This window comes from Pseudonaja textilis, chromosome 2, assembly GCF_049901715.1.
Source record: "Pseudonaja textilis isolate UNSWEBS1 chromosome 2, rPseTex1.2, whole genome shotgun sequence".
In the NCBI taxonomy this organism is placed as follows: Eukaryota; Metazoa; Chordata; class Lepidosauria; order Squamata; family Elapidae; genus Pseudonaja; species Pseudonaja textilis.
In genome coordinates this window covers 80460320-80486805 of record NC_141991.1, presented here as the reverse complement: position 1 = coordinate 80486805, position 26486 = coordinate 80460320, and the positions used below count along the sequence as shown (strand labels likewise).

General features: G+C 40.9%; 1 protein-coding gene across 8 annotated transcripts in view; it reads left to right on the top strand.

The window, feature by feature from the left end:
- ACSL6 (acyl-CoA synthetase long chain family member 6) overlaps nt 1–26486 on the top strand; it is a 110320-nt gene that overhangs the window by 48793 nt on the left and 35041 nt on the right. For 5 of the 8 annotated variants that reach the window (XM_087924418.1, XM_087924419.1, XM_087924415.1 and 2 more), the window contains exons 2-4: nt 5898–6118; nt 24371–24485; nt 25854–25918. In XM_087924418.1, coding sequence (XP_087780544.1) covers nt 5924–6118; nt 24371–24485; nt 25854–25918 — 375 coding nt within the window. In that variant the 5' untranslated portion in view covers nt 5898–5923. Of the gene's footprint in view, nt 1–45; nt 393–5897; nt 6119–24370; nt 24486–25853; nt 25919–26486 lie in introns of those variants that run through there. The other 3 variants (XM_087924420.1, XM_087924421.1, XM_087924417.1) reach the window with 2 other exon arrangements.

Here is a 26486-nt window from a genome sequence, read left to right as displayed (position 1 = left end):
ACTAAGAGGGAAATAGATAGCCAAGATGTAAAAAGATCGGAAAAACTTTGAAGTGGCTATGTGAAACCAAGTCCCCAAAAGGATCAGTAGAGCCTGAAGAGCAGTTAAGAGGGCAGCGTGGAAAGATATGACATGTCCTTGGCCTGATAGTGATATTGACTTCTGGATTAAAGTCTACAGGGGCATTGCAAAAAAGGTGCAGCTCTACAAGGACCTTTCTTAATGTAGGCTTCTTAGGTAGGTTAAGTATATTAGCAAAGAGATAGTGAGGATTGTTGACCTTTGCTGCAAAAAGTGATATATTATAAAGTGTTATATTATAAAGCTGCCAGGACTGGATTTGTCTTCCTTTCAAGTAATCGTACATGACTGCTGTTTCACAGTTAAGCACGGTAAGTGCATGTTAATGCTGTGCAACTTCTTTATTTTTATATTGTGAAAATTTCTTTTGGGTTTTCTGCAAACAGTTGTGATGATGTTTTGTTTGTAAAGAGGTAGAAAATTGCTTTCTTGCCACTGCTTGATTGCCTATACTTCCCAAGTAGCAATGCTATTCTCAATGTATGTAAACCCTCACTTTTGTTGTACTGGCTACTGAAGCAAGATTGGAGTAATACTGAAGTATTAAGAAATCAAAATTATTACTTTGAACAGTCTTCTCTTCACCCCTTGCTGTAGAATTTGAATATTGTTGGCCTTAATGGTGGAGTGAGAAAATAAACGCTGGGAATTTCAGAAAGGTGCATTTTTGGAATCACAAACATTATGCATGTATTTTATTCTTTGTAAATCCAAACAAGATTTATTTGTTTCCTTGAAATAGGTTTTGGTGCTGGCTGTGCATTTTTACTCTTGTGATCTCTAGCGTATAATTTGTTAGAGAAAAGCTTTGTTCTTTTGTTGGTGGTTTTTAAATTGGCTGAAAGAAACAAAATAGTTTTGTGTGACCCCAAAGTAACAAAGAGAAACATTGTTATGTACAAGCTGAGTGATTGAATTGCATTGGGGAAAATGGTTAAATCTTTACTTTCACCTGCTTTTCCATAATTCTCAATGTTCGCTGTTCTCATCAAAGAAAAATGGGACACCATCAAATCATTAGCCATCCATATAAGATTTAATTTAGCCCTACTCCCAAGAGGCATTTGCTCATCTATACCTTTTCTACTACTCAGGAAAGTGATACCCAGGTATCACTTAAGTATAATTTAAAGGATCTAGCCTGCTGGTTGCACAACAGAATAGAAAGTTTTTAGATTTGTTTTCTGCCAAACTGTGCAGAATGACAGGCAAACCCTTGGATGCTTGCTTTTAAAATTCAGTATGGTGAAAGACACTGGAGACTGCATTATTTCTTTGCTAAGGAGATATTTCATGACAGCTAATTAATTATTAATATTTACAGTTTGACACTTTTGAATTGTGTATAGTAAAAATGCACTGGACTAAGTGTCCCTTGTTAATATTCCTCAGATGGGTCTAGGTTCTAAGATAACTTGGGGTGGCCAGCTCACCGCTGCTAGCTCACCGCCCCCAAGTTGCCTCTGCTAACTCACTGCCGCCAAATTGCCGCGGGACAACTCATCAAAGCCAATTCTTGTTAGGGACAACTTGCTGCAGGTGGCCAAAGAGAGAGCTAGGCAGGCAGGTAAGTGGGGGTGGGGGTGGGGCAGAGTGCAGAGTGGTGATGGTGTCCACGGAGGCCAAGGTTTCCCATTTTCCCATACCCCATTGCTGATATTGCTGGCCTGTCGAGGTCTGCGCTGCTTGGAGTTCAGGCCATTCAGCAGTGGTGGCAGTGTTAAGGCCATTTGGTGGTAGGCGGGATGGGTGGCAGGGAGGCGGTGGCTGACGCATCCCATTTTCCCCTGCCTCTGTCACTGGATGTGAAAATGGGGCGTGCCCAGCTGCCACCACCCGCCCACTCTCATACCCTGCCCACTGCTGCTGTCACTAAATGGCCCAAACACTGCCACTGCCAAACTGCCTGAACTCTGAATGGCTGAGAACTTGACATAACAGTGGTGACAGCAGGGGATGTGAAAATGGGAAGCCTCCAGCCACTGCTCTGAATTCTGCCCGCCTGCTCACTTGTTCACCCAGCTCTCCCTCCCGCCACCCACAGTGTGTTTCCCCTGTGGCACATTGGCGGTGTTGAGTTGACCTGCAATGACTTTGCGGTGGCAAGCTGGTGACAGTGAACTGGCTGCGCCTAGTTGTCTGATTCCCTTCTCATACCTGTTCCCCATCAAAGATCTTGATTCATGTCATGTTTTTGGATTTGGTTGGGGAGTGATCTACCTTGTTGTTCCATTATTGGATGAAGAGCTTTTGGTTCAGGGCCTTCCTTCTCTGGGCCAGTCCCCAAATTTTTTCTCCAGCAAGAAAGTTTATTGATATTTTACTACCTCATCCATCAGGCATATTTATTTGTGCTTAGTGGCCACTTTTAGAAATGTAATGAGAACGGTCCTTTATATTGTAGTCCCTCTGCTGGTGTATTATTATATGAATAATTATTTCTTGGGCCATTTTAACAAAAAAGGTACTATGTGACATTTGATCACCCTCTATAAATGCAATTCACTCTTAACAAAGTGACCCACATTCCTTAAGGAGAATTAAATAAAAAACGATAGGAAATAGAGTAAGTTACTTGCCTTGGTTGATAAAAGAAATGAAGAATAACCAATAAATTTTATTTAGAACCATTAGTCCAGTAGTAGAGAAAGAAAGAGGCGGGGAGGAAGTGATATACTGCAATTAAAGTATAAACAAAAAAACCACATCTCTCTCCCCCCTCCCAAAATTTGGTGGAATTTAACTTATAAAGAAATAAAACTGAGAAACTGGAATAAAGAGTGATTTATTGATGTGATGATCATCAATAAATCTGATACATGACAACTACTGTCATCGGAATGTCTTACATCTTAATTTCTCTATGATAACCATCAAAGAGTACTAAATTTATCATTCATTTCTGAAATATTTTTAATTATCATAATTTAAACCCCAGTAGTTTGGTTCAGCCCAGAGAAATGATTTCACCTATACTTTGTTTGTTACATGTCTTTTAAATTTTCACTTATGTATAGAAGAAGAATAAGTTTGATGTAGTATGTTTGGAGAGAAGGCATACTTGTCCTATGCTTGTTACAGTATTGCATGGCATAAATAACATTTATTTCTCTGCTGTTCTCTGCTTAATTTATTTACATGTCATCTTTATTATTTATTGATTCCAGTATGTCAGCCATTAATTATTGTAAGTAAAAATTCCAATTGAAGAAACTCAACAGTAATAAAATAATTAAAACATCAAAGCACAATATAAATTCTATAAGTGGGAGCAGTAGCCCCATATATTGCATTATATGATTTCTCAGTTGAAAATAAACTATTAGGAAAGGAAGGGTTGAGTGTAGAAATGAGAGGCAAGACTCCATACATCTGGGGCATCTTGCAGAAAGCTCTTGCCTTATCTTCCCAGGTCAGCACCTGCAAAAAATCTTTGGAGCTCCAAGCTTAAAACATATGGAGGAAGATGCTCCTTCAAACAGGCTAATATCTCCAAGCTATTTAAGGATTCCTTTTAGGCTTCAACTGGTAGACAGGACCGGAATCCAAAAGGCATGTTTAACAGAAGCTATGAACTACTGATAAGTAGTACTGATGTTTGCTAATTGCAAAAAAACTATGCAAATGCAGCAATAGGAAAGTGAGCCTAGCATGTAGGAAGGTGGAGCCTAGCATGATGGAAAGAATACAATATTGATGTTGACAGACATCCTTGAGGTTCAATCTACTCCATCAGCAGATTAGGACCTTCGTTTGATAGGTCCTTCTTGGCAGCCATAAAGACAGACAGGATTGTTATGCTTTGTTAATTTTTTTCTCTTTCTCTGTTCAACTCAAAAGAAACACAGCAGCAGAAAGTTCAATTCATTTTAGAATCAACAAGGATGTATACATGCTGTTTCCTAATCTAAGGAGTTTAAAATAAGGACACCTCAGAAGTATATAATAAAGAATTTCACCAAATTACTTCACAACCTTTGTTGTTTCCTTTTTTCAAGGAATCATTTCAAAAACTGAAAATGAACATTTATCAACTATTCTCTGTACACAGTTCTGTAGTTATTCTCACACTGAAACTCTACATACTTAGTATACAGTCTAGGAAAACTGTCATATCTTGTCATTGTTTTGCAGTATTTTTATCAGGATTTAATATTCAAAATGAAAAACATCACATTATCTAGACTATGGCACCAAAGAAATGAATTTGGCTTGACAGCATCCTCTCTTAGTAAGAGTTTGTTGTCACAGGAGAGATGTTACCACACATAATAATCTGGAGCTAGTATATATATTATTTTAATCAGAAAGACTGGCCATTGCACACTAGATATTGAAAAGAAAAAGGGATGTCGACTATTGAAGAATGAACTTTAAAATTTACTGAACTAGCAGAGATAGTAAAATTAATGGCATTGATTAGAGTTGGATTGGAAAATTTATAAGAGATTGGAAGCCATTTGTGGACTTTCTGCAAATTAAATACAATAATTGATGACTAAACAGGGCTTCAAAGATTAGTTTTATTTTTGGGGTTACCTGTTGATTGTTTTATATACAGTGAACAGATAATGAGATCATCAGATTGTTAAACAGATTTCTACATAGGTGACTTTTTTTTAATGAAACATAGTATTTTTATTAAACACAAGAAAGTTTCTAATTACTTGTAGACCTGTTATATATGGGTGAAGAATGTACCAGATATATCAGACATATTTTTCAGCATTCAACCAGGGTAGACAATTTATATTTAACCTTAGTGCTAATAATATATTTGTCTTTTGTTATATTTTGTGCACATGGTTTTTATATTTATTGTCAGTGGTTGATGCTTTATAGAACACAAAAATACAATTGTTTCAAATGGCAGAAGCCCATGTGCTAGTGTGTAAGGACCACTTCAACCATGTGACCCTTATTGTGGTCATTGCATTAACTCCCAGGAGTTCCTTAGTTCCCTGGTTTATTCAGGACATTTCCTCAGAATAGAATTAACCCATCTGATGTGCACATTTTTGTTAGGGTTGTTTGGTATTCTCCACATATGGGAGAACTGTGGGAATCTTCAGAGAATATTTTCCCGTACTTTTAGAGCTGCCAAGTTAGGATAGGGGCTTTTGAAGTGCAGTGCTGTATTGCTATGATTGATTATACTGGTGCATGTGATCGTTACTTCATTGCTTTTATTGATTGACAATTGTAATTATATATATGTTGTATATTTATGTATATTGTAAATCAACATAGCTTGCTCCAGATTTGGTAGTGTAAATACAATAAATACATAAATTAACAAACAAATAAATAAGACTCTCACTTCACAGTGGCTTGAAACCTCATAGGAAGTGTTTGAAAGGACCAATCATAGAACATAAAACACCCACAGCTTTTGAAGGCAAGCTGTTCTACTAGTAGTTGATTGTTCTCACTGTCAGGAAATTTCTCCTTAGTTCTAGGTTTCTTCTCTCCTTGGTTAGTTTCCATCAATTGCTTCTTGTCTTGTCAGAATAGATGTCTGAATAGAAACTTGTATCCCTATTTTGAAAGTTTCTGGAGAAAATCTATGTAATCACTAAGATTTGATACCAACTTAATAGCACATAATCCATTTTAAAAGTAATGTTTAGGTCAGCCCCTTGGCTTCTGTTTAACTGGTTTAAGTCTGGGAACATTTTAACAATTGCACTGTGATTTATTATGCTGAAATTGTAAGTTGAATTTTGGCCTTCAACCTTATGGAGCATTCTTTCTCCGCTCTATAATTGTGATAACTTGTCAACTTAATTTCATTATTTCTTCTCTGGATTCTGCAGAGGGGGCCATTTCAGTCTTTGAAAAAATGCAAGTACAAGAGATTCTAAGGAATTTACGCCTTCCAGAATTTGAAGACTTCAGCCAGTTTTTCCGAAGCCTGCCAACTTCTACTTGGGTGGGCATTGGTGCCTTTGCAGCTATCATTGCATATTGGCTTGTCAACCGTCCCAAAGCGGTAAAACCACCATGTGATCTCCTAATGCAATCAGAAGAAATTGAGGTGAGGATTATCTTGATAGAATTAATTTTTATAACATGCGTTTTCTCAGTAGTGTTTTTATTAGCAGATGCTGTTGCATTTATTGCATTGATCTTTTGACAATATCCATCAGTAAATTTGTAAATATTCTGGCCTGTCCATCCAATAATTAATACAATGGCTGACCCAGAGAGATAACTTTAGTTAGGAGAGACATGCTGTTCTACAAAATGTGAAGTTAATTTTTAGGCACATGAAAAGAGTCTGCAAGTGATTCATAGTATGCATTTTATAGGATGTATTCTTTGTGTGATGATGTATTTGTCTGTTTAATAGATGACTTGATTCTTTAGTCAAATATCGTCTTAGCAAGATTTTCAGGAGAAAAACTTGTCAGGCGAAGAGTGAGGCTAGCTCTATGGAACTGTATGAATTAAGGTTCTGTCTCTTATTATCTGCTTATTAGAAGAAATATTAGTGAATATGGTAATCCAAATAATACTTCAGCATTTAATTAGCTTGTTGCAGAATGTGGTGAATTGAAATCTGATTCAGGAAAAAAATATTTAAAAAAGATGGTACTGCATATTAATGATGTTTTTACTGGATAGGTTTCCTCAATAACATGGATGATGCAATCGATTCTCTTAATACTTTGTTGTTGTTTATTTGTTTGAAATATGCTGTGTCCTTGGAGACATATTTGTAAAAGCACAGACAAACAAGCTATTGAGATTCCTTTTTTAGTATCTGAAAATCTTCATTATTGCCTCATTTAAAATGTATTTCATTTCCTATGGAAATGGTACATATACATTATTTGATTGTGTTTAAATAACTTGGTTATTCAAAAATGTTATTTTGAGATGTTCCATGTCCATGAAGTAATGAAGTAATTGTAGTTTGTATGTTGTTGAGCTATTGCTGTATTAATTGGGTTGTTTAATCCAGGATATATCTGGCATTTTTCTTGAGAAAAAACATTAAGCATTCAGTAAGATGGAGATGGTTGAACTAAAATGGACAATTTAGCAAAAAGAACAAAACCATACATAGATTTAAAACAATAACAACCAATTTAATATACAATTTTTCATCTCAGCAATCAAATTAATATTTGTTTGCTTTTTGCCTTTCCTCCAGGAATTCATGGCAGCTTATCTTAAATTCCTGGAGCTTATTATATCTCTCCTCATTTTATTCCTACACTGGGAGATTGGTGAGGCTGAGAGTAACTGGCTATATTCACATAGAGTTTTGTGTTTGAGTGGCAGTTTGAACCCAGGTTTTTTGTCCTCAGTTCTTAACTACAGCATTGCACTACAGGATATATATTTATATATTTTAATTATAAATTATGAAGGCATCTTCTTTATTTAGTGCCACTATTAGTGAAGTGCAAAATATTTTAAATTTGAGTGATTTAAATGATCCGAATACAGTCATTTTGGGGGAATTGTTCTAAATCTAAACTGTTCATTTGCATTCAAGATGGCCTTCTGAAAGTGTTTTAAGCCTGACATTGTTTTCAACACAAATCAACTGATTCAAATTCAAAAAAGGCATTTCCAGTTTGAAAAGCTTCACAGTTTGTACACCCTTTAGCAGTTACCTAAGTTGATTTGTCCATTTTGAAAACAAAATGCTAGACCACTAGAGGTTTTGTCTACAACAACTTTTCTGAACATTTTCTTCTATAGTCATATTTGAATTGGTTTTAAGTTTAAAGTTTCAAATTATTTGATACTGGATTTCTTCATTTCCCAGTATATTTCATATCTGCAGCTGATTCTTGCAGGAATATTCTACAATTTTTAAATGAAAAATATCTAAAGGGATAACATTCATTTTTAGAAGCACTATTCAAATTCTGGATACTCCACTGAAATTCTTTTGTATTCCTTAATAATATTTTGCACGTTCAATACTTGCAACCATATTATAAATATTAAGTCATATTTGAATTTGTTTCTTAATAGTATTAGAATTTTGAAATTTTGAGTTTATCTGGAGATACCCCTCAGTTATTGATTATAGATTGAGGAATTCCTTCACTGAACAATTCCTGTGACTCTTCATGTCACAATGCTTATTCTTTAAAGCCCAGGCTGTAGATATGGAGGGTTCAAGAATGGATTCAAAACCGAGATTAGTTTATGCTTCAGCCTGGTTACTTTTTTACCCCTTCACAATTTCTCTATGTAAAATTGAATATTTAAACAGAATGTTTTTTTTTAAAAAAACATTTATCATGGATAAAAAAAAATTCCCCCAATTTTTTTTATTTCAATCTGCATATGCACAACAATACATTAACAGTGTGGCATCAATATATCATACATTTTAGTATAGGCAAAATTAATAATACCAATCATATCTGTCAATGCATATATTTCACATTAATTCATAATCCTTCAATGCTTATTTTCAACCTTTCAAAACTCTCTCCAAATGCCTACCACCATATCAGTTAAACATACCTAGTAATTCCATTATTCAATTTTCTCCCTGCTTTTTTTTTTTTTTTTTAAATAAAAAATTCTCATTTGGCAAGCAGTATAGTTCCAGGTTTCATATCTCAATACAAACATGACCATAGTTACCTGTTCATAATATTTGTTTAGTTTCATATTGCATCATCCTTATTATTGTTAAGTATTAAGCATATCTTATCCAGTTCCAATTCATGTTATATTAATACATCCTCATATCATTTTTTACAATGTTATCTAAAATCCTCATTTCATTTCTGTTGTCATTTCTCTTATTACCTTTTTCTGTCATATTTGTCATTTTATCAATCCTTATCTGTAAATATAATTGTCCCTCTAATAATTCGAGCTAACCACCTTCATTCTACCTTAATATCAATTTCCCTATCTAGTATATAACACAAATATATATATTTTTCTCAGAATCCACATTATATTTAATCAAATATCTTATGAATCATCTATAAATTACAAAATACTATTTTCAATATATTCTTATACATCACAACATATTACCTTGCAAAATCTCCTTCCTTATCTTTTTTCTCACCCATTATCTCTAACTCTTTCTTTTCATCCTTGTTGGTTTCCTATTCCTCTTTATTTTCTGGTCCTTTCTCTTAATTCCCTTTTTTCCCCATTCTTATTCCCCTCCATTTCTCATTCCAGTTCTTAAATTTTTCTCTCTCCCTCTTTTGATTTTTCTTTTGCCCTTCCCTTTTTCTGTTTTTTCCCTCTTCCTTTATCCATTTTCCAAACCATTCACCTCCATGCTGTATCAAGAGCCCAAGATGGGTTGACTCCTTCTTATGACGTCATTTAGCTGAGTCTGTACTAAAATATAAAAGCCAGCCCCTGGGAAAGACCCCAGCTTTTGACTCAGCTCCTTTCAGTCAGTAGCTGTGTCTCTGAAAGCGTTCTGTTAGATAGCACTCATCAGCGATCTTCAGTACTTTTTCCTCGCTTCAAGCAGCTTCCAGGGATTTGGGCAGCTGCTCTTCCAGGAGAGCAGGGCTCTCTCTCCTGCAATGTTGGGAGCAGCGTTACCAGAGCTCTGTGCAGGCAAGCTGGGCAGCATCTGTAGACCTCCCCCACACCTGCGGTTTTGAGCAATCGTAAAAACAATCGGCAAACTGATAAGAGCACAAGCCAGCTGGTTGTGTGGCTGGTTGCTGCGTTTTTCCCTTGCTGACTTCACTTGGGGCTCTGTATTGCCTAAGGAGCGAATCTTCGATCTTGCAGCCTGTTTCCTGTAGTCAGTGGCCATCTTGGATTGAAGCCTTCTACCACGAGGTGTAGCGGGCCATTTATACCCTAAGGGCTTAATAGAAAATTTCTAAACAGCTTCTTTCAGCAAGAACCTTTAATTCTACCAACGGAGCAAGATAAGGCTCAGGCAGAGCTTTCTCCGCCAGTGGAACAGTCTCTTAAGCCCAATAAGAGAAAAAGACTTAGGCAGCGCACCCAATCAGTCCAGAGGGAGGTGGCTGCTAAAATCAAAGCTAAGTCTCTAGCCCCTAAGAAGGCAACTCAGGCTGAGTTGAGGGCAGAGAAGCGCAGACATGCAGCCCTAGAGGGGCAGTTCAACAGAACTATTCAACAGAAGGGAGTGCAACTACAGCATGTTTCAGGTGATACCCGTGGGCCCCAGCCAAGCCCTCCCAGGGGAGGAGAAGTTATCTGTGAACCTTTCCATCCTCCATCCTGGTCTCCTGAGGCTCTTGCAGTACAATCAGATCCTCAGGATCTAAGCAGATCTGGGCCTTATTTCCAACAGGCTTCTGGGCCCTATGCTCCTCCCCCTCCCTCCAGGCCTCGAACCTCTCCTCAATCTAGGCCTGAAGCCACCTTTACTCCCACAGCAGCGGGCCTTTGGCCTTCTGCCTCTACCTTTGAGCATAGACCAGAGGATATCCAAGATGTAGTCTCATTGGCCATTAGGCAGGGATTGGCTGAAGCCTTCAAGAAAATTCTTCAACCTCTGGAAAGGGTTCAAGCCCTTCTCCCTTCTCAATCTATAGGTTCCTTGCCTCATCACCCTGATTTACAAAATGCCCAAGTCACCAGATTCTTCACCAGGTTTCCTTGCCAGGGAGTGGAGGGAACCAATGCTCTTTGGTGCAGATGGCCCAAGGGTCTCCTCTACGCGTTTCCTCTGCTTCCCATCATTCCGGCAGTAATTTGGAAGATGTTGGAGGAACGAGTGGAGCTCCTCCTCCTGGCACCCTATTGGCCAAGGAGGCCCTGATTTGCAGGCCTGGTCAACCTATCGGTGGCTTTTCCTTGGAGGATCCCAGCCCATCTAATCTCCCTTCACCAGGGGGCCCTGCTCCACCCAGAGCCCCAGTGGTTCAAGCTGACCCTGTGGCACTTGAGCGGCAGTGGCTAGAGGAGGCTGATCTTCCAGAAATGGTCATCCTCACTATCCTGGCATCTCGCGAACCTTCTACAAGGCGCATCTATGATGCCACCTGGAAGGCTTTTTTCCAATGGTGCCTCAGGGAGGGTCTTTCTCCTGCTTCAGCCCAGTTGGCAGAAGTTCTTAGCTTCCTTCAGCATGGGCTGGAGAAAGGTTTGGGCCGCAACACCTTACGCAGGTAAGTTGAGGCCCTCTCCTCGGTCCTTTCATGGGGTTCGCTTCCTTCCTTATCCCATCATCCTTTAGTCAGGAGGTTTGTGAAAGAGGCTTCCAACCTGCATCCTCCGGTGGTTCACAGGTGTCCTTCCTGGGACCTTCATTTGGTCCTTAATGCCCTAACAAAGCCTCCCTTTGAACCCCTTAGAACAGTGTGTCTCCGTTTCTGACTCTGAAAGTAGTGTTCCTTGTTGCCATCACTTCTGCCAGTAGGGTTTCCGAGCTTGCTGTTCTTTCCATCAGACAGGACCTTTGTTCCTTTCATGATGATAGGGTTGTTCTTCGTCTGGACCCCTAATTTATTCCGAAGGTTAACACCTGGTTTCACAGGTCCCAGGACATTGTTTTGCCTGACTTCTGTCCTCTCCCGCACCATGACTTAGAGCGGCAGTGGCACACACTAAACGTAAGAAGGGCTCTTAGAATATACATTAAGCGTACTTCCTCCTTCAGGAAGTCAGAAGCCATGTTTGTTTCCTTTTTCCCTTCTCACTTGGGGCACAAGGCCTCTTCTCCTACTATTAGCAGGTGGGTCAGGTCTTGCATTGAGCAGGCCTACAAAGCTGCGGCCCTTCCGGTTCCCTGAGGTCTGACAGCACACTCTATCAGAAGTGCAGCCACTTCTGCTGCCTGGGCGACCCAAGCATCCTTGGAGGAGATTTGTCGTGCGGCCACAGGGACATCCCCGTCTCCTTTCATCAGACACTACCGTCTGGATGCTTTTGCCTCGGTGACTGCAGCCTTTGGCAGACGGGTGCCTCAACGAGTGCTTCCACAGTCGGTGTGATGAACCGGACGAGGATTCGCCCGTGGACATGCAAGCTTTGGTATGTCCCATCCTGGGCTCTCGATGCAGCATGGAGGAGAATGGGCATTGGTAGAAGTTACCGTGAACGCCCTTTCAATCTATGCTGCAAGAGAGCCCAGCCCCTCCCTTGATTGGTCCAGAGAGGGTAAGACATATTTCTGTATTTATTTTGGGCTTTCAGAGACACCTTTCAGTCTGTCAAGTATTTTCGCCAAAGCTGGGGTCTCTCCCGGGGGCTGGCTTTTATATCTTAGTATGGACTCAGCTAAATGACATCATAGGAAGTAGTCAACCCATCCTAGGCTCTCTTGCAGCATAGATAGAAAGGGCATTCATGGTAACTTCTACCAATGCCCATTCTCCCTTTTATCATCCCATCAGACCACAAATTTTTAATTCTCATTCCTCCCCCTCTGGTTTATTTTGTTCTTGTGTATGCTGAGTAACAATTTCTAATTTCTGTAGTACATAATTGCACATTTCAAGTTTAATTTTTATCATGTCCCTTATATCTTGCAAATCCTATCTTGACTCTTGTAAGTCCAGTCTTATATCAACAAATAGTTTCTCCATTATATCTTCTCATTTTTTTCCTTTTCTTTCCTTTTCCTTAATAGTTAAAATCCTCTTCTTTAATAGATATATTCAATCCCAGAGTTCAGTATATTATTTCAGCTAATATCTTTTGAATTTATTTTCAACAATCCATACTCTTGAGTCTTGGTTCTATAACAATAATAAAGTTTCTTTTATTTTCTTTTAAGTTCCAAAATCCAAACTCTTAAGAAGACCAGATACTTTTTAAAATGTACTGCAGTTTTCCTATACCATCAGGTGGCGCTCTTGAGTCTTTTTACCTTTAACTTTCTTTATTGAATATAATAGTTTTATTAAGTTCGCTAATTTCAATCATTAGCTATTATTTCTTTTCTTTTCAACACATTCAATTTCAGCATTTTATTATGCCCTTTAAGTGCCCATAATTCAATAATTATCCAGTTTAATTTTTAAACCTTTGTTGTGTTAAAGTATTTTCTTTTAAATTTTCTCCTCCAAATTAATCCAATCCAAGTTTCTTGGATCCAAGATCCAATTTCTTTCTCACTTTCTCTGGTCGTCGCTTCCACACATTTCCCTCCAAGATAGCCCTTTATTTTAATACCGGGATACCTCAAAAGCGATGTCCTTTGCCTGGTTCACACTCTGCTCACTACTTCTCTGCTCCAGCACAAAACTTAGTTTCCCGGAGTGTTCTTTGTCTTCGTGGTGGCCATTTTAGGACCACCGCTGCGGCTTGCCTTTGGGAGGGATTTTCCAGTCAGGGAGGGAAATTGTGACTCCCCTCAACCCTCCAGGTGATCTCCCCACCTCACCAGGGCGACTTCCCCACCCCACTACAGTGATTTCCCCACCCCACCAGGGTGGTTCTGGTCCTGATTGGGACCCTCCAGCAAGTGAGCTCGGGCAAAACCATGCACGATTGCAGATTCCGCTCCGACTCCGACAAGGAACTAACTGGAAGTCTATTATAATGGATGAATTTAATAGCCTTCATATTTTATTAATTAAAGATAAGTGTTAGGGATACACCCCTAGCAAGATCTGCAGGGCAGTCAGGCAGGCAGGCAAAATATGTGAGATAAGTGTTTTTTTAGCTTACACACAGTAAAACAGAGGGCACAGTGCTAATTAAGTAGTTTTATTCCGGCAAGAGTTAAAGCATAGTCAAAACAGTCCATATTTCATTCACTTAGTTCAGTTCGTCCAGGGATTATTCAGTTGCAAATTCCAGTGTCGAAAAAGAGAGGTCAGTACACTTACAAATTATCAGTCCGGTGATTTATCTCCTCGCAGTAGAGAGATATGAAGAAAAAAACTCCTCTCTTCCTTCTGCAACTCTTCAGTAGGGAAAAATACGCAGCTAACAAACATCAACGTAATCCAATCCAGTAATTGTCAGTAATTGCCAGCAAACTGTCAGCGTCTCGTCAGCATCTCTTGCTCCCCTTTTATGGTAGTTTCACACCACACCCAAAATTACATGTTTTGCAGTTAAAGTGACACACACTAACAATCATAGCTTATATATATTATTTTACCCAAACTAGTTAGGTGACCTATGTTATACCTAACATTCTCCCCTTTTGGGTAATATAATAATATATATATCTATTTACAACTTTAACCCATAGTCATCACAACTCTCTTTGTGTTTCACTGCACCTAGGGCTTTTGTGAACTGATCAGCAATATTTTCCATAGAGCTGTCTCGAGTGTCCAGGTTGGGAGGAGCTCCAGTCTCGGCTCTCACAGGCTGAGCTTGAGATTGAGGCACGCCTCTCACCATCACGTGGTCCTCCGGGCGCGCCCCAGTTTTTTGCTCAGCCTCGTGGCAGTCAGGCTGGTTTTCCTTTTGCTCCTGGTCGTTCTAGCACCTCGTGTTTTCTTTTTTTTTTGATCAACTTGGACTCTCAGACAGCGCAGGAAACTGAGGTTTGAGCTCCCTAGGGAGCCTTTTTCTTCTAAGGGAATTGTTTCACTATCCTTTTAAGGAGAATCAGCGCTTGGCGCTGCCCCCTCCGATTGCTGCCTTTTCGCTCCGTGCGAAGCTGCATCGTTCTTTCCTGCCTGGTTTTGTTCTTTGGCGTTTCCCCCACGACGCCCTCTAACCCAGGGAGATGCTTCCTGCCTCTCCCAGGTACTTCTTTGTGGCCTCCGGGCCTTTTAACTTCTCCTGGGTGATAGCCGCCGCTGGGGATTGCCTCGTCATTGCGCCCTCCATTTTGGGCTCCTGTGGCGTCAGCCATCTTGGGAGTGGCAGGAGTCGCCGCCATCTTGTGTGTGGCCGCATGGCCGGGCGCCATTTTTCAGAGGCCTATAACAGGGTTTTTCTTAATGTTTTATAGGCAGACTCCGGACTGCCTATATCCTTGCCTGTTTGCACTTAGTTTCTATCAGGCTAACCAGGGTTAGTTGGCTCTGTAGCCCTTCCCCAGCAGGCGAGTTAGCAGCTCTGCCATCCCCTTCCCAGTCCGTCCGGCAGGGTAGCTGCCTGGCGTTCAACTTTTGGCTAATGGCTTCTGGGCTAGGCCCTGCTGTGCAACAGCCTCCTATTTTAAATACAAAAAAAAAAAAAATTTTTATCAAAGGGGTGCGAACGTGCGCTAGGATCCCCGGCCTCTCGTAGGCCGCATCCAAACGTGCAACTGTCCGAGGACCCGTGATGGCACTTTACTTTAAAATTTTTGGTTGGTAGCCCCAGGGACGCCTGCCACTGCTCGAGGCCTACCTGCAGGCCGCATTGTGTTTGATTCCTGGGCAGATCCTTGGAATGTCCAAATCCCTGCTGGTACCTTGCAATCCTGCCTTGGTACTCCTCTAGATATAGGAGTCTACTGGCTACAGTCTCTCCCCAGCAAGGAGGTAGCAGCTCCGCCATCCCCTTCCCGGTCCGCCCGGCAGGGCGGTTTTTGCGTCCATCTTTGGCAATTGGCTTCTGGGCTGGGCCCTACTTCTCAACAACGTGCAAAGCACCTCTGTTGCCTTTGACCTAGGGGGTGCGAAAGCGAGTACTGGGTTTCCCGGCCCCTGCTTAGGCTGTGTCCAGCCTTGTTAATCACCTCACGTTAATCAAGAACTTTTCCTCCTTTCTCCTCTCCAGATGGCAGACGACAATGCATCTCGTGGCACTTCCCTGAAGGCCAAGGCTAAGTCTCACCACCTGCGCAAACAAGCACAGGAAACATCCAAAAGCCTCTCAAAGGGATGCCCTTAGGCGACACAGGGCCCTTGAAAAGGAGATTGACAGACGCTCTAAGGAGTCAAGCTCTGTGCCTCTGGACCCTTCAATCCCACTCCTCTACCTCCACCCATCCTCCCTCCTCCCCTGCTTCTGCCTCTTCATCGCAGCCTGGACAGGCCCCTGAGGCCACCTTCCCCCTGCTGCTGCAGGTCTGCGCCCGGAGGAGCCTCACCCACCCTCCACGGTGGAAATCCCGAAAATCTCAAGCGAGCGATGGAGCTGGCCATCCGGCACGGGATAGCACAACAGTTTCAGCAGCTGACCGGTCTGGCCCCTAGGCCTGAGGCCCCCGAGGCTCGAGGATCAGCAACTTCGCATGGTCAGGTAGCTCTCCATGGGGACTTGACCCTGCCCTTGGAGATGGAGGAGATGGAGGCCCAGGAACTCGGGGACCCTACCCTCTTTGGGGACGAGGAGGATCTCGAATTGGGGTCTGTCATAGACAGTGAACTCCTCTCGGAGCAGGCCCCCAGAAGGGGACATGTCGGAGGGCGAGGGCCTCTCTCCAGGCCAGCCGCGTTTCTGGGGCTGTTTAAACCACATCTATTTAGGTCCCTCCTGTTCAAGGCCAGGAATACCTCGGGCCTGAACCCTCCCCTCCCACCCAACCCAGCGGCATCGGGGTTCCTCCCGACTCCATTTTCTCCCAGCCTGTGGTGGAAACCAGTGATTCCTGTCCCACCCATATTCTCTGACATGGTCTCAAGGCAGCTAGCCTCCTCGGGGCCTCCTCCCCTCCCAACGCCCAGGACAAGCGGTTTTCAATCTTGAACCGCAGTTCTCTACCTTGCTCGATCCCCCCTGTGGACGAGCCCGTAGTAGGTCTGGCCTCCCGCTCAACTCCCAGCGAGTCCTCGAAGCTCTCAGCCCGAGGACAAGCAGAGCTGAACTGGCCCTGCGCCGTGCTCATCTCTCTGATGCCTGGGCGGTCAGGGCCTCCACGGCCGCGTCTTTTTCACCAGAACCTCCATCAAGTGGCTCCAGCAGCTCAAGCAGCACGTCCCGCAGCTAATCTCAGGCGCACCAGGATATTGCCAAGATCCTGGCGCAGCCGAGTTCTCTGCAGACGCCACCTTCCAGGCTGCAAAATTCTCCACCAGGGCCATCTCGTCCCAGGTCACTGCCCGTCGCCTTCTCTGGCTCCGCCACTGGCAGGCGGACGTAAAAAACAAGGCTAAGCTAGCATCAGCCCCCATCTCTGGGGAAGCTATTTGGACCGGTTCTCGACCCATTCCTGGCGAGACCACGCAACAAGCGCAAATATCTCCCTTCTCTTGCTAGGAGGTCTGATTTCAGAGGTTCCTCTCCCTCTTCTCAAGGTTCTTCCCGCTCTTCCTCCTTCCCCAGGTACTACCAATCATCTCCCTACAGGCCTCCTGACCGATCGAACCAGACAGGTCCGGAGGCACCTCGTCAGGAAGCCCTCCCGGGGATCCGGAGAGGTTCGTTCCGTCGTTCCCGATAATGCAGTCGCCCCCAGGTGGCTGCCCCTCCCAAAAAAAGAAAGAAAGAAAGAAAGAAACAAGTATAAAACGAGGAGAAGGAGAGCGAGAAAGCCAATCCTCTTCAGGCTTCTCGCCTAGTCTGGCTCCACTCTGACACTTAACTCCTGCAAAATCTCTTTCTCTTCAGCCTTGTCCAAACCGTTGGGGAAGCCTAATCCTCATATCTGCCTTACCTCTCCATACCAAGACTCCCGGTGACCATACGGCTCCCGGACGCAGGCTCATAGTCTGGAGCACCCTTGTCCTCCTCACCTTGCCCCAGGGCATCTGGCCGGCAACACATTTATCCCCACCCCATGTTAGCTGGGGTTCCTTCTCTGGGCCCCGGCCCACAGCCTCATAATCCAGATACACGGACCCCTTGCCCTGGTCCTCACTACTACCCTTAGTTCCTTCTGGGGCGGTCCTCGGTCAGTTGGCTCTTGAGCAGGGCCGACCGCCTCGCTCTGGGCGGAACCAAAGTTGGTCCCCACTAGCACAGGTCACAGTTCGGGAACTCCTTACGTCTCCCCTCCATCACTCTGACCTGGAGTTCTCTCAGGGGTTCCCAACAGGGTCTATCCCATAACACCCTAGGGCGTCCCATTCGCCACCCTCGCAACGGTGACCCTCCGGTTGTTGAGGCGCCTCCCCTCACTCTGGCTAGGTCTTCTCAGGGGAACTTCCATCCTCGCCTCTGCCGGGCTCCTCGTGCCGGGTCCCTAACAAGGTTTTGGCCGCTCTACCTAGTCTCCCTTGCCCCACGGTCTCAGTAAGCATCCGTGGCATCCCGGCAGGGCTACCTTTAGACAGCCCCGTCTCCTTCATCAGGCCCTCTCGTTGAGGCATTCCAACCTCCGAGGGTTCTCCTGTTGGGCGTGCCCTCCAGCGGTCATCAGGGTTCCAGGAGAGGTCCCATTCCAGACGGGAGCCCGCCCGCAGGACTAGCAAGCTTTGGTATGTCCCAACCTGGACACTCGAGACAGCTCTATGGAAAGGGGCGTTGGTTCTTACCTGATACGCTTCTTTTAGTAGAGCTGTTGAGAGTGTCCAGCCCCACCCGTGGGGCGTCTGGTGGGAAACCCTGCTGTTCGACCGAGCAAACTAATATTTTTCCCTGAGTAAGATGAGAACAGGACCTTCCTTCTCGTCTTCGCAAAACTGGGGCGCGCCCGGAGGACCACGTGATGGTGAGAGGCGTGCCTCAATCTCAAGCTCAGCCTGTGAGAGCCAAGACTGGAGCTCCTCCCAACCTGGACACTCTCAACAACTCTACGAAAAGAAGCGTATCAGGTAAGAACCAACGCCCCTTTTGCTCAGTCATACAATATTCCAATCTTATTAAACCATTTTTTACAGATTGTCTTACATTCAGATATCTAAGATCTGTATGCTTAGATCTCGTTTTTACAGCAATATTTGTAGCCATCTGTATGGCTGCTTGATTGTCCTCATACACAACAATGGAATCATTAACAGTTAATCCCATATCCAACAACAACTGTTTATACAGAATTAAATCAGTACATAATAAAGATAGACATGAAAATTCTGCTTCCATTGTGGACATACTTATGTGTTGCTGTCTAATTGACCTCCAACCAATTAATGCTTTTCCTAATAGTATAGCCATTCCTGAAGTTGATTTCCTAGTGTTTATATCTGTTGCAAAACTTGCATCAGCATATGCACTAAAATCAAATCATCTTTTGGCTCCAAATACAATGCATAGTGCATTGTCCTTTTAAGATATCTTAAGATACGTTTTGCTGCTTGCCAGTGTCGTTCAGCGGGTTCAGCGTTGAATCGAGCCAATTGATTAATGCTATAGGCAATATCTGGCCTTGACCAATTACTAATGTACGATAGACTGCCAATTAGTGACTGATAGATAGTCTTATCGAATTTTGAACTCTGAGCATCAGTGCGGCAAAATTCCTGACTCATTGGAGTTTTTGCTGGTTTACAAAGTTCCATCTTATATGTTTTTAGTAATTGATAAATCTTATCCTCTTGAGATATCTTATAGCCACGATTGGTTTTATTTATTGTCAATCCAAGATACTGTTTTATCTCTCCTAATTGCTTTAATTTTATCCTCTGACCTAATAATGATATTATTTCAGTAGCTTCATTATTAGTTTTTGTAATTAAGGCAATATCATCTGTAAACAACAATAATAATGACACTATTCCATTTTTCTCTCTTTTAAATAAACATGGATCAGCTAAACCTGCTTTAAACCCTATATTGTTTAACTCCTTAACAATATATTGGTTCCATTCGTAACCAGATTGTTTTAATCCATAGAGACTCTTTTTAAGTTTCCAACAGTCATTATTAGTTTTATCATCCTTAATCCCTACAGGTTTCTTTAGGTATATAGTGTGCTGCAATGGCACATGCAGATAGGCAGTTTCTACATCTAAATGATTTATGATATAGTTTTTCTTAGCTGCCCACACTAAAGCTGCTCTCAAGGTTGTTGCTTTTAAACTTGGTGCAAACACTTCATCATAATCACATGCAGTTTGATTAAATCCTTGAGCTACCAACCTAGCCTTATGGGTAACAGTCCCATTTTTACCTGTTTTTAATTTAAATATCCATTTGCATCCAATGGACTTTTCACCTGGAGGTAATCTAGCATTCTCATAGACTCCCATCTGTTTTAATGAATTCAGTTCCTTTTGAATTGCTGTATGCCAGTTCTCCTGATCCTTCACAGGATACAATTTTAGTTCTTCCACAGTGGTTGGAATTTTACTAATCTGGCAAACCATACTTGCCTGATACCTATCAGGTGGTCTACTCTCTCGTGTTGACCGTCTAGGTAGAACAGGACTCACAGGTGGACTCTTATCTATCACCTGTTCCTGGTCATCTATTTCTTCTTCACTTATTTCTTCCTTAATTGGTTCTATTTTCTCTTCCTTTACTTTCTCTTTAATTGGACTTTTACTAGTATGGTGGCTCGGGCCCCTGTAGGTCTCCGTAATTACACTTTTATTCGAATCTTGTTCCAGTTTGTGCCATCCTACATGTTCCAGGAATTGAGCACTAGCACTACAATAAATTTTAGTTGTGCCCTCTTCCCAGAACCTGCAAGATCTATGGTTTGATTCGTAACCTACAAAATATAATCTTTTAGCCCTATGCTGTCCCTTATGTCTCAGTTGTGTGGGAATATGCACCCATGCTGGTGCTCCAAATGTGTGCATGTAGCTTAGGTCAGGTTTTCTACCATGCCACCGTGTGAATGGTAATTCACCTGTTGTTGAGTTAACAACATTATTCAATATATGATTACCACATTGTTGCTTCTCCCCACAAATTCTCAGGTAATCCTGAATCTGACAACATAGTACGAGCCATTGCCTGCAGTGTTTGGCCTCGCCTTTCTATAAAGGAATTATGTTGTGGCCTATATAGTGCAGACTTTTTATGTTCTACACCTGCCATCTTCAGTCTATTTTGGAATTTATTATTTATAAATTCCATGCCATTATCAGTTACAAGAGTTACTAGTTTCCTTTTAGTTTTTCTCTCTGCAAACTTCAACCAATTAAAGAAATTTTGATATGTTTCCGTTTTACTCTTCATTAAATAACAGAAACCATATCTAGAATAATGATCCATTATACTTAATATATAACGAGCACCTCCCACACTTGGTTTTAGGACCTATAATATCAGCAAATACGACCTCTAGAGGCTCCTTTGTTTTAAATCCATTAATTCTATTTGCTGGTATTACCTTGCTTTTTCTTGACTGCAAGCATTGCAGTGCAAATACTACTGCAAGGCTTCAGTTTTATACCTTTAGACAGTTCAACTGTTTGCTTGAGCATTTTAAAATTTATATGCCCTAAACGTCTGTGTAACAAATGTATGCATTCATCATGAGGTTTAACGTTATTATACACTGTGTTAGCCACCTCTAATTGATTATCCTTTAACACATACAATTCACCTTTTAAAGTTGCAGTCACTTTTTACCTTCTTTTTCTATTATGCAGTTTTCTCCCCTAAAGGTAACTACATAACCTAGTTTAATCAAAACTCTAACTGAAAGCAAATTAAACTTAAGTTGTGGTACATATAACATTTTTACATTTTCTTTTATGCAAGAACAATATGCAATACCTTGACCTCTTGCTTTCAGTTTCCAACCATTAGGTAATGATATCTGCTGTGAACTCGTGGACATCTTAATAAATCTTTTCTTATCTTTTGTTATACAGTGCGATGCTCCACTATCTACAACCCAAAAATTATTATTGTTCACAGTTTGGTTGCTATACATGGCTAACTCTAAGCATTTTTTATCCTTTTGATGCCTTTTAGCATTCTGACTGGCATTTTGGCGTTTTTCTTTCTTGCAGAATCTGGCCAAATGTCCTTTTCTTCCACAATTAAAACATTTTCTAATTGTGTAGGCTGACGAAGATAATTCCTCTTCTTGTGGTTGTTCCCTTCTGAGTTGATCCCTTTCAAGCCTTCTCCTGGCTTCTTCAATTAACCTGCCAGTAATGTCAGTTAATGTGAGGTTATCCTTTGGCAGCACTTCCAATGAAGTTACGTAATCATCATAGCTCGCATCTAATGAAGACAAAATTATATAAACCTGATGCAGTTCAGTGAAGATAAACTCTTTTTCATGCAGCTCTGAAAAATCCTCTTCATAGTGTTTATATGAGTCAACATGTCTCCATTCTTTTGAAGATGTGTTCTAAACAGCTTCCGTGTAAGATTTATATGAGCTCCTACACTGTCTCGAACATAAATCTTCTTTAAATTCTCCCAGCACTTAGCAGCTGTTTCTTCTCCACGAATATGGACAAGCTGCTGGTCACTGAGTGTCAGTCCTATTATACAGTGAGCTTGTTCATTTTTCAGTTTATATTCTTGTAATTTGTGGGCATCATCTTCATCCTCTGGATCCCAAGCATCTACCTCTGGTGGGTTTTGAATTATATTCCACAAACCTTCTCTGCGTAGAAGTAGGCTGCATTTCATAGACCATGAAACATAGTTTGTTCCATCCAGTTTGGATATTAGAGACAAACTTGGTAAATTGACTTCTGCCATCTTTCTCTGGATATTAAAACTATAATTAATAAAACACAGCTGTCTGTTTACAGTATTGTGTAACTACACTAACTCTCACTTTATATAAGCCTGTTATATCCTGGTTAGTCTGACTGTGCAGCTGGGCCCATAACCAGTGTTAGGGATACACCCCTAGCAAGATCTGCAGGGCAGTCAGGCAGGCAGGCAAAATATGTGAGATAAGTGTTTTTTTAGCTTACACACAGTAAAACAGAGGGCACAGTGCTAATTAAGTAGTTTTATTCCGGCAAGAGTTAAAGCATAGTCAAAACAGTCCATATTTCATTCACTTAGTTCAGTTCGTCCAGGGATTATTCAGTTGCAAATTCCAGTGTCGAAAAGAGAGGTCAGTACACTTACAAATTATCAGTCCGGTGATTTATCTCCTGCAGTAGAGAGATATGAAGAAAAAAACTCCTCTCTTCCTTCTGCAACTCTTCAGTAGGGAAAAATACGCAGCTAACAAACATCAACGTAATCCAATCCAGTAATTGTCAGTAATTGCCAGCAAACTGTCAGCGTCTCGTCAGCATCTCTTGCTCCCCTTTTATGGTAGTTTCACACCACACCCAAAATTACATGTTTTGCAGTTAAAGTGACACACACTAACAATCATAGCTTATATATATTATTTTACCCAAACTAGTTAGGTGACCTATGTTATACCTAACAATAAGCCTACAGTGTAAACCAACATTTGGGGTGAGTATTTCCCTGGTGTGGATGTGAATGTAGATAAACACAGATATATTCCAGTTCATATATATGTTGCCCATGCACAGACAGATGGTGAATTTACTTTATCTTTGTACTTCGGGAGTTAACCTGAGGCACAGTAAGGAAATATATTTACAGATCTGCTTGTCAATAAGCATTTTAACAGTGCATTTCTCAACAGTTAAAACAAAGGAATTGTGCACATATTCTAACAACAAACCTAGTAATTAATTAAATCCTATTGATGTGTTACGTACTCTCATTCAAATTTTACAGAATAGCAATAGTACTTAGACTTATATACCGCTTCACAGTGCCTTTATAGCCCTCTCTAAGCAGTTTATAGAGTCAGCATATTGCTCCCAACAATCTGGGTCCTCATTTTACCACCTTGGAAGGATGGAACACTGAGTCAACCTTAAGCCTGGTGATATTCGAACTGCCAATTTGTAGGCAGCCCGCAGACACAGAAATAGCCTGCAGTATTGCATTCTAACCACTGTCCCACGGCAGCTTTAATCTTGTGAAGTACAAAGCCAGTGTCTTACATTGAGGTGCTTGTAGTGTACATTTTGATACCTGGAGAGATATTTAAGAGGCAAGGAAGCTCAGAATTACTAGTGGTGAATCTGAGCAAACTTGTATGTGGGTTGTCTGAGGACTAAAATACATTAAGCAAAGTTGTGTTATTTCACAGTGCAATTTTAATGGCTTCTGTAAACTTCCAGAAACTGGAATCAGGATCTAGCTACAGATATAATGCACCTGTATGATATACAGATAGACCCCGACTTACGACCACAATTGAGTTCAAAATTTATTTTGCTAAGTGAGAAATTTGTTAAGAGGTTTTGCCCCATTGTATGACTTTTCTTGCCACATTTCTTAAGTGAGTCACTGCAGTTAAGTAACATGGTTGTTAAGTGAATCTGGCTTCCCCATTGACTTTGTTTGTCATTAAGTTGCAAAATGTTATCACAGGACTTTGGGATATTGCAATCATCCTAAATATGAACCAGTGTCAAATGTAAATCACATGACCATGGGGATGCTGTAATGGTCATAAGTGTGACAAATGATCATAAGTCACCTTTTTCAGTGCTGTTGTAACTTTGAATGGTCACTAAATGAACTGTTGTACGTTGAGGACTACCAGTATTGTTTCTTCTTTATAGATTTATGATCTTCTTTATGATCTGTACTTATCTCTATTTTATTGTAGGGCTGGAATGGGGCACGGAGATCTGTAATTGGTGACAACACCCATTTGCTAACTCATTACTATGATGATGCAAGGACCATGTATGAAGTTTTTAGAAGAGGTTTTAATATATCTGGTAATTTTTTGAAAAAAGTCTTTGATTTTTTTTAAAGCAAAAGTATTGTTACAGTGTCTATGAAACTCCCGCTTCTACAGAGAACAGATGTAGGTGCTTGGATAAAGTAATTGTATTTAGATGATGATTCAGTCTTTGGGACAGTTAAACCTTGTTATTGAGTGTTCTTGAACTTACCATGGGGACAGTTACAGGGACTTATCTTAGTTTAAAAAGACTACTACTTTCAATACACATAGTATTTTACTGCTATAATAATAGCATAAATATTGAATACACATTTTAAATCACAATTAGGAAACAATTCACTCTTATTTTTCCAGTTGTACAGCCACAAAAGTTCTCTTGGAATCTTTCATAATTGAATGGTTATTTTAGCTAACTTACAGAATTTTTAATCTACTATTTGGACAATTTATGTTCGGATAGAAAGCCCACAATTGCAGGGAAATATTGATTATTTATTCTAAATGGGCTACTGTCAATAGTAAAAAAAGTATTTGAATATAAGTAATTCAGGTTGGTTGTTGGTCTGTTGGTCTGATCTCTGAGCTTGGCAATTTGGTTGCAAACGTTTTGTCGCCATTTGAGGAGACATTGTTAGTGTGCTTTGAATGAGCACAGGTCAAAGCGCACTGACGATGTCTCCTCGAATGGTGATGAAACGTTTGCAACCAAATTGCCAAGCTCGGAGCTCAAACCAACAGCCCATATACTAATAATTGCTGACTCTGAACAGCTTATGTACCCATCTTCTGTAAATCAAACTAATGAATAGCAATTACACCTTAACACTTGTAGGAGAGCTGTATGACTCTATGGAGTCTGATAGCACCTTTTCCAACTAATTTTATACATCTGATGAATGAGATATCACTGAAAAAAGCTTGTGCCTCTTAATAAAGTTTATTACTAGTAAAAGTCCTTATCACTCCTTCTGATCTTCTGACATAAAGCAGCTGCACCATGGCTTTCATGAATATTGATTATGTTATAGGACCTACCAAACCAACGGGATATTATTTAGAATGGAAGCCAATTTTGATGAACTCATTGTAATATTATAGAAAAAAGATAAATGTTAAGAGAGTAGGTGTGCTTCATTTCATGTCGGGGTCTTACATCAAAAATAAAATCGTCATTTCTGGAATTGTAAAAAAAAATGAAATCCCATTGGTCAAGATAACTGTCCTTTGTGTTTGATGATCCTTGGTACAAATTCCTGGATGGCTGACATAGCACTGGTTTATTTTTAAATATGCTGTCCTGCTGAGATATACATAGGCCATCAGGAAATGCATTATTAAGCAGCATTGAAAATGGCTTATCACACTTAATACTCCTGGTGTCGGGTTTTTTTCCCTCTAGAAAATGGTCCCTGCTTAGGATTTAGGAAACCTAATCAGCCTTATCAATGGTTATCCTATAAAGAGGTAAGATTGATATTATTACTTTTTCTCTTAATTGAACAGTAAAAATGGAACTGTAATGTGAAATATTTTTTCTACTGCACTCTAATCTGGACAGCTAAGGAAGATAATTACCTGGTTAGAAATGATTACACTAACAGAAGAGAATATGATGTGCCTTTCCCACTCCCAAATATTCAAAATCTATTGTATAGAGTACATAATAATCCTCATCTATTGTTTAGTTTGTAAGAAGCACTTTTTCTAGTAGAAAATGCCTGCAATAGTGACATACAGATACTCCTTGACTTACAACAGTTTATTTAATTATCTTTTGAATTTATAATGGCACTGAAACAAGGCATTTATGATTCTTTTTTTCACACAACCATTGCAGCATCCCCATGATCACATGATCAAAATTCAGATGCTTAGCAACTGACTCATATTTATGATGGTTGCAATGTCTCACGGTCATGTGATCACCTTTCGCAACCTTCTGACACGCAAAGTCAGTGAGGAAGCCAGAATCACTTAACAACCATGTTACTAATTTAACAACTGCTGTGATTCACTTAACAACTGTGGCAAA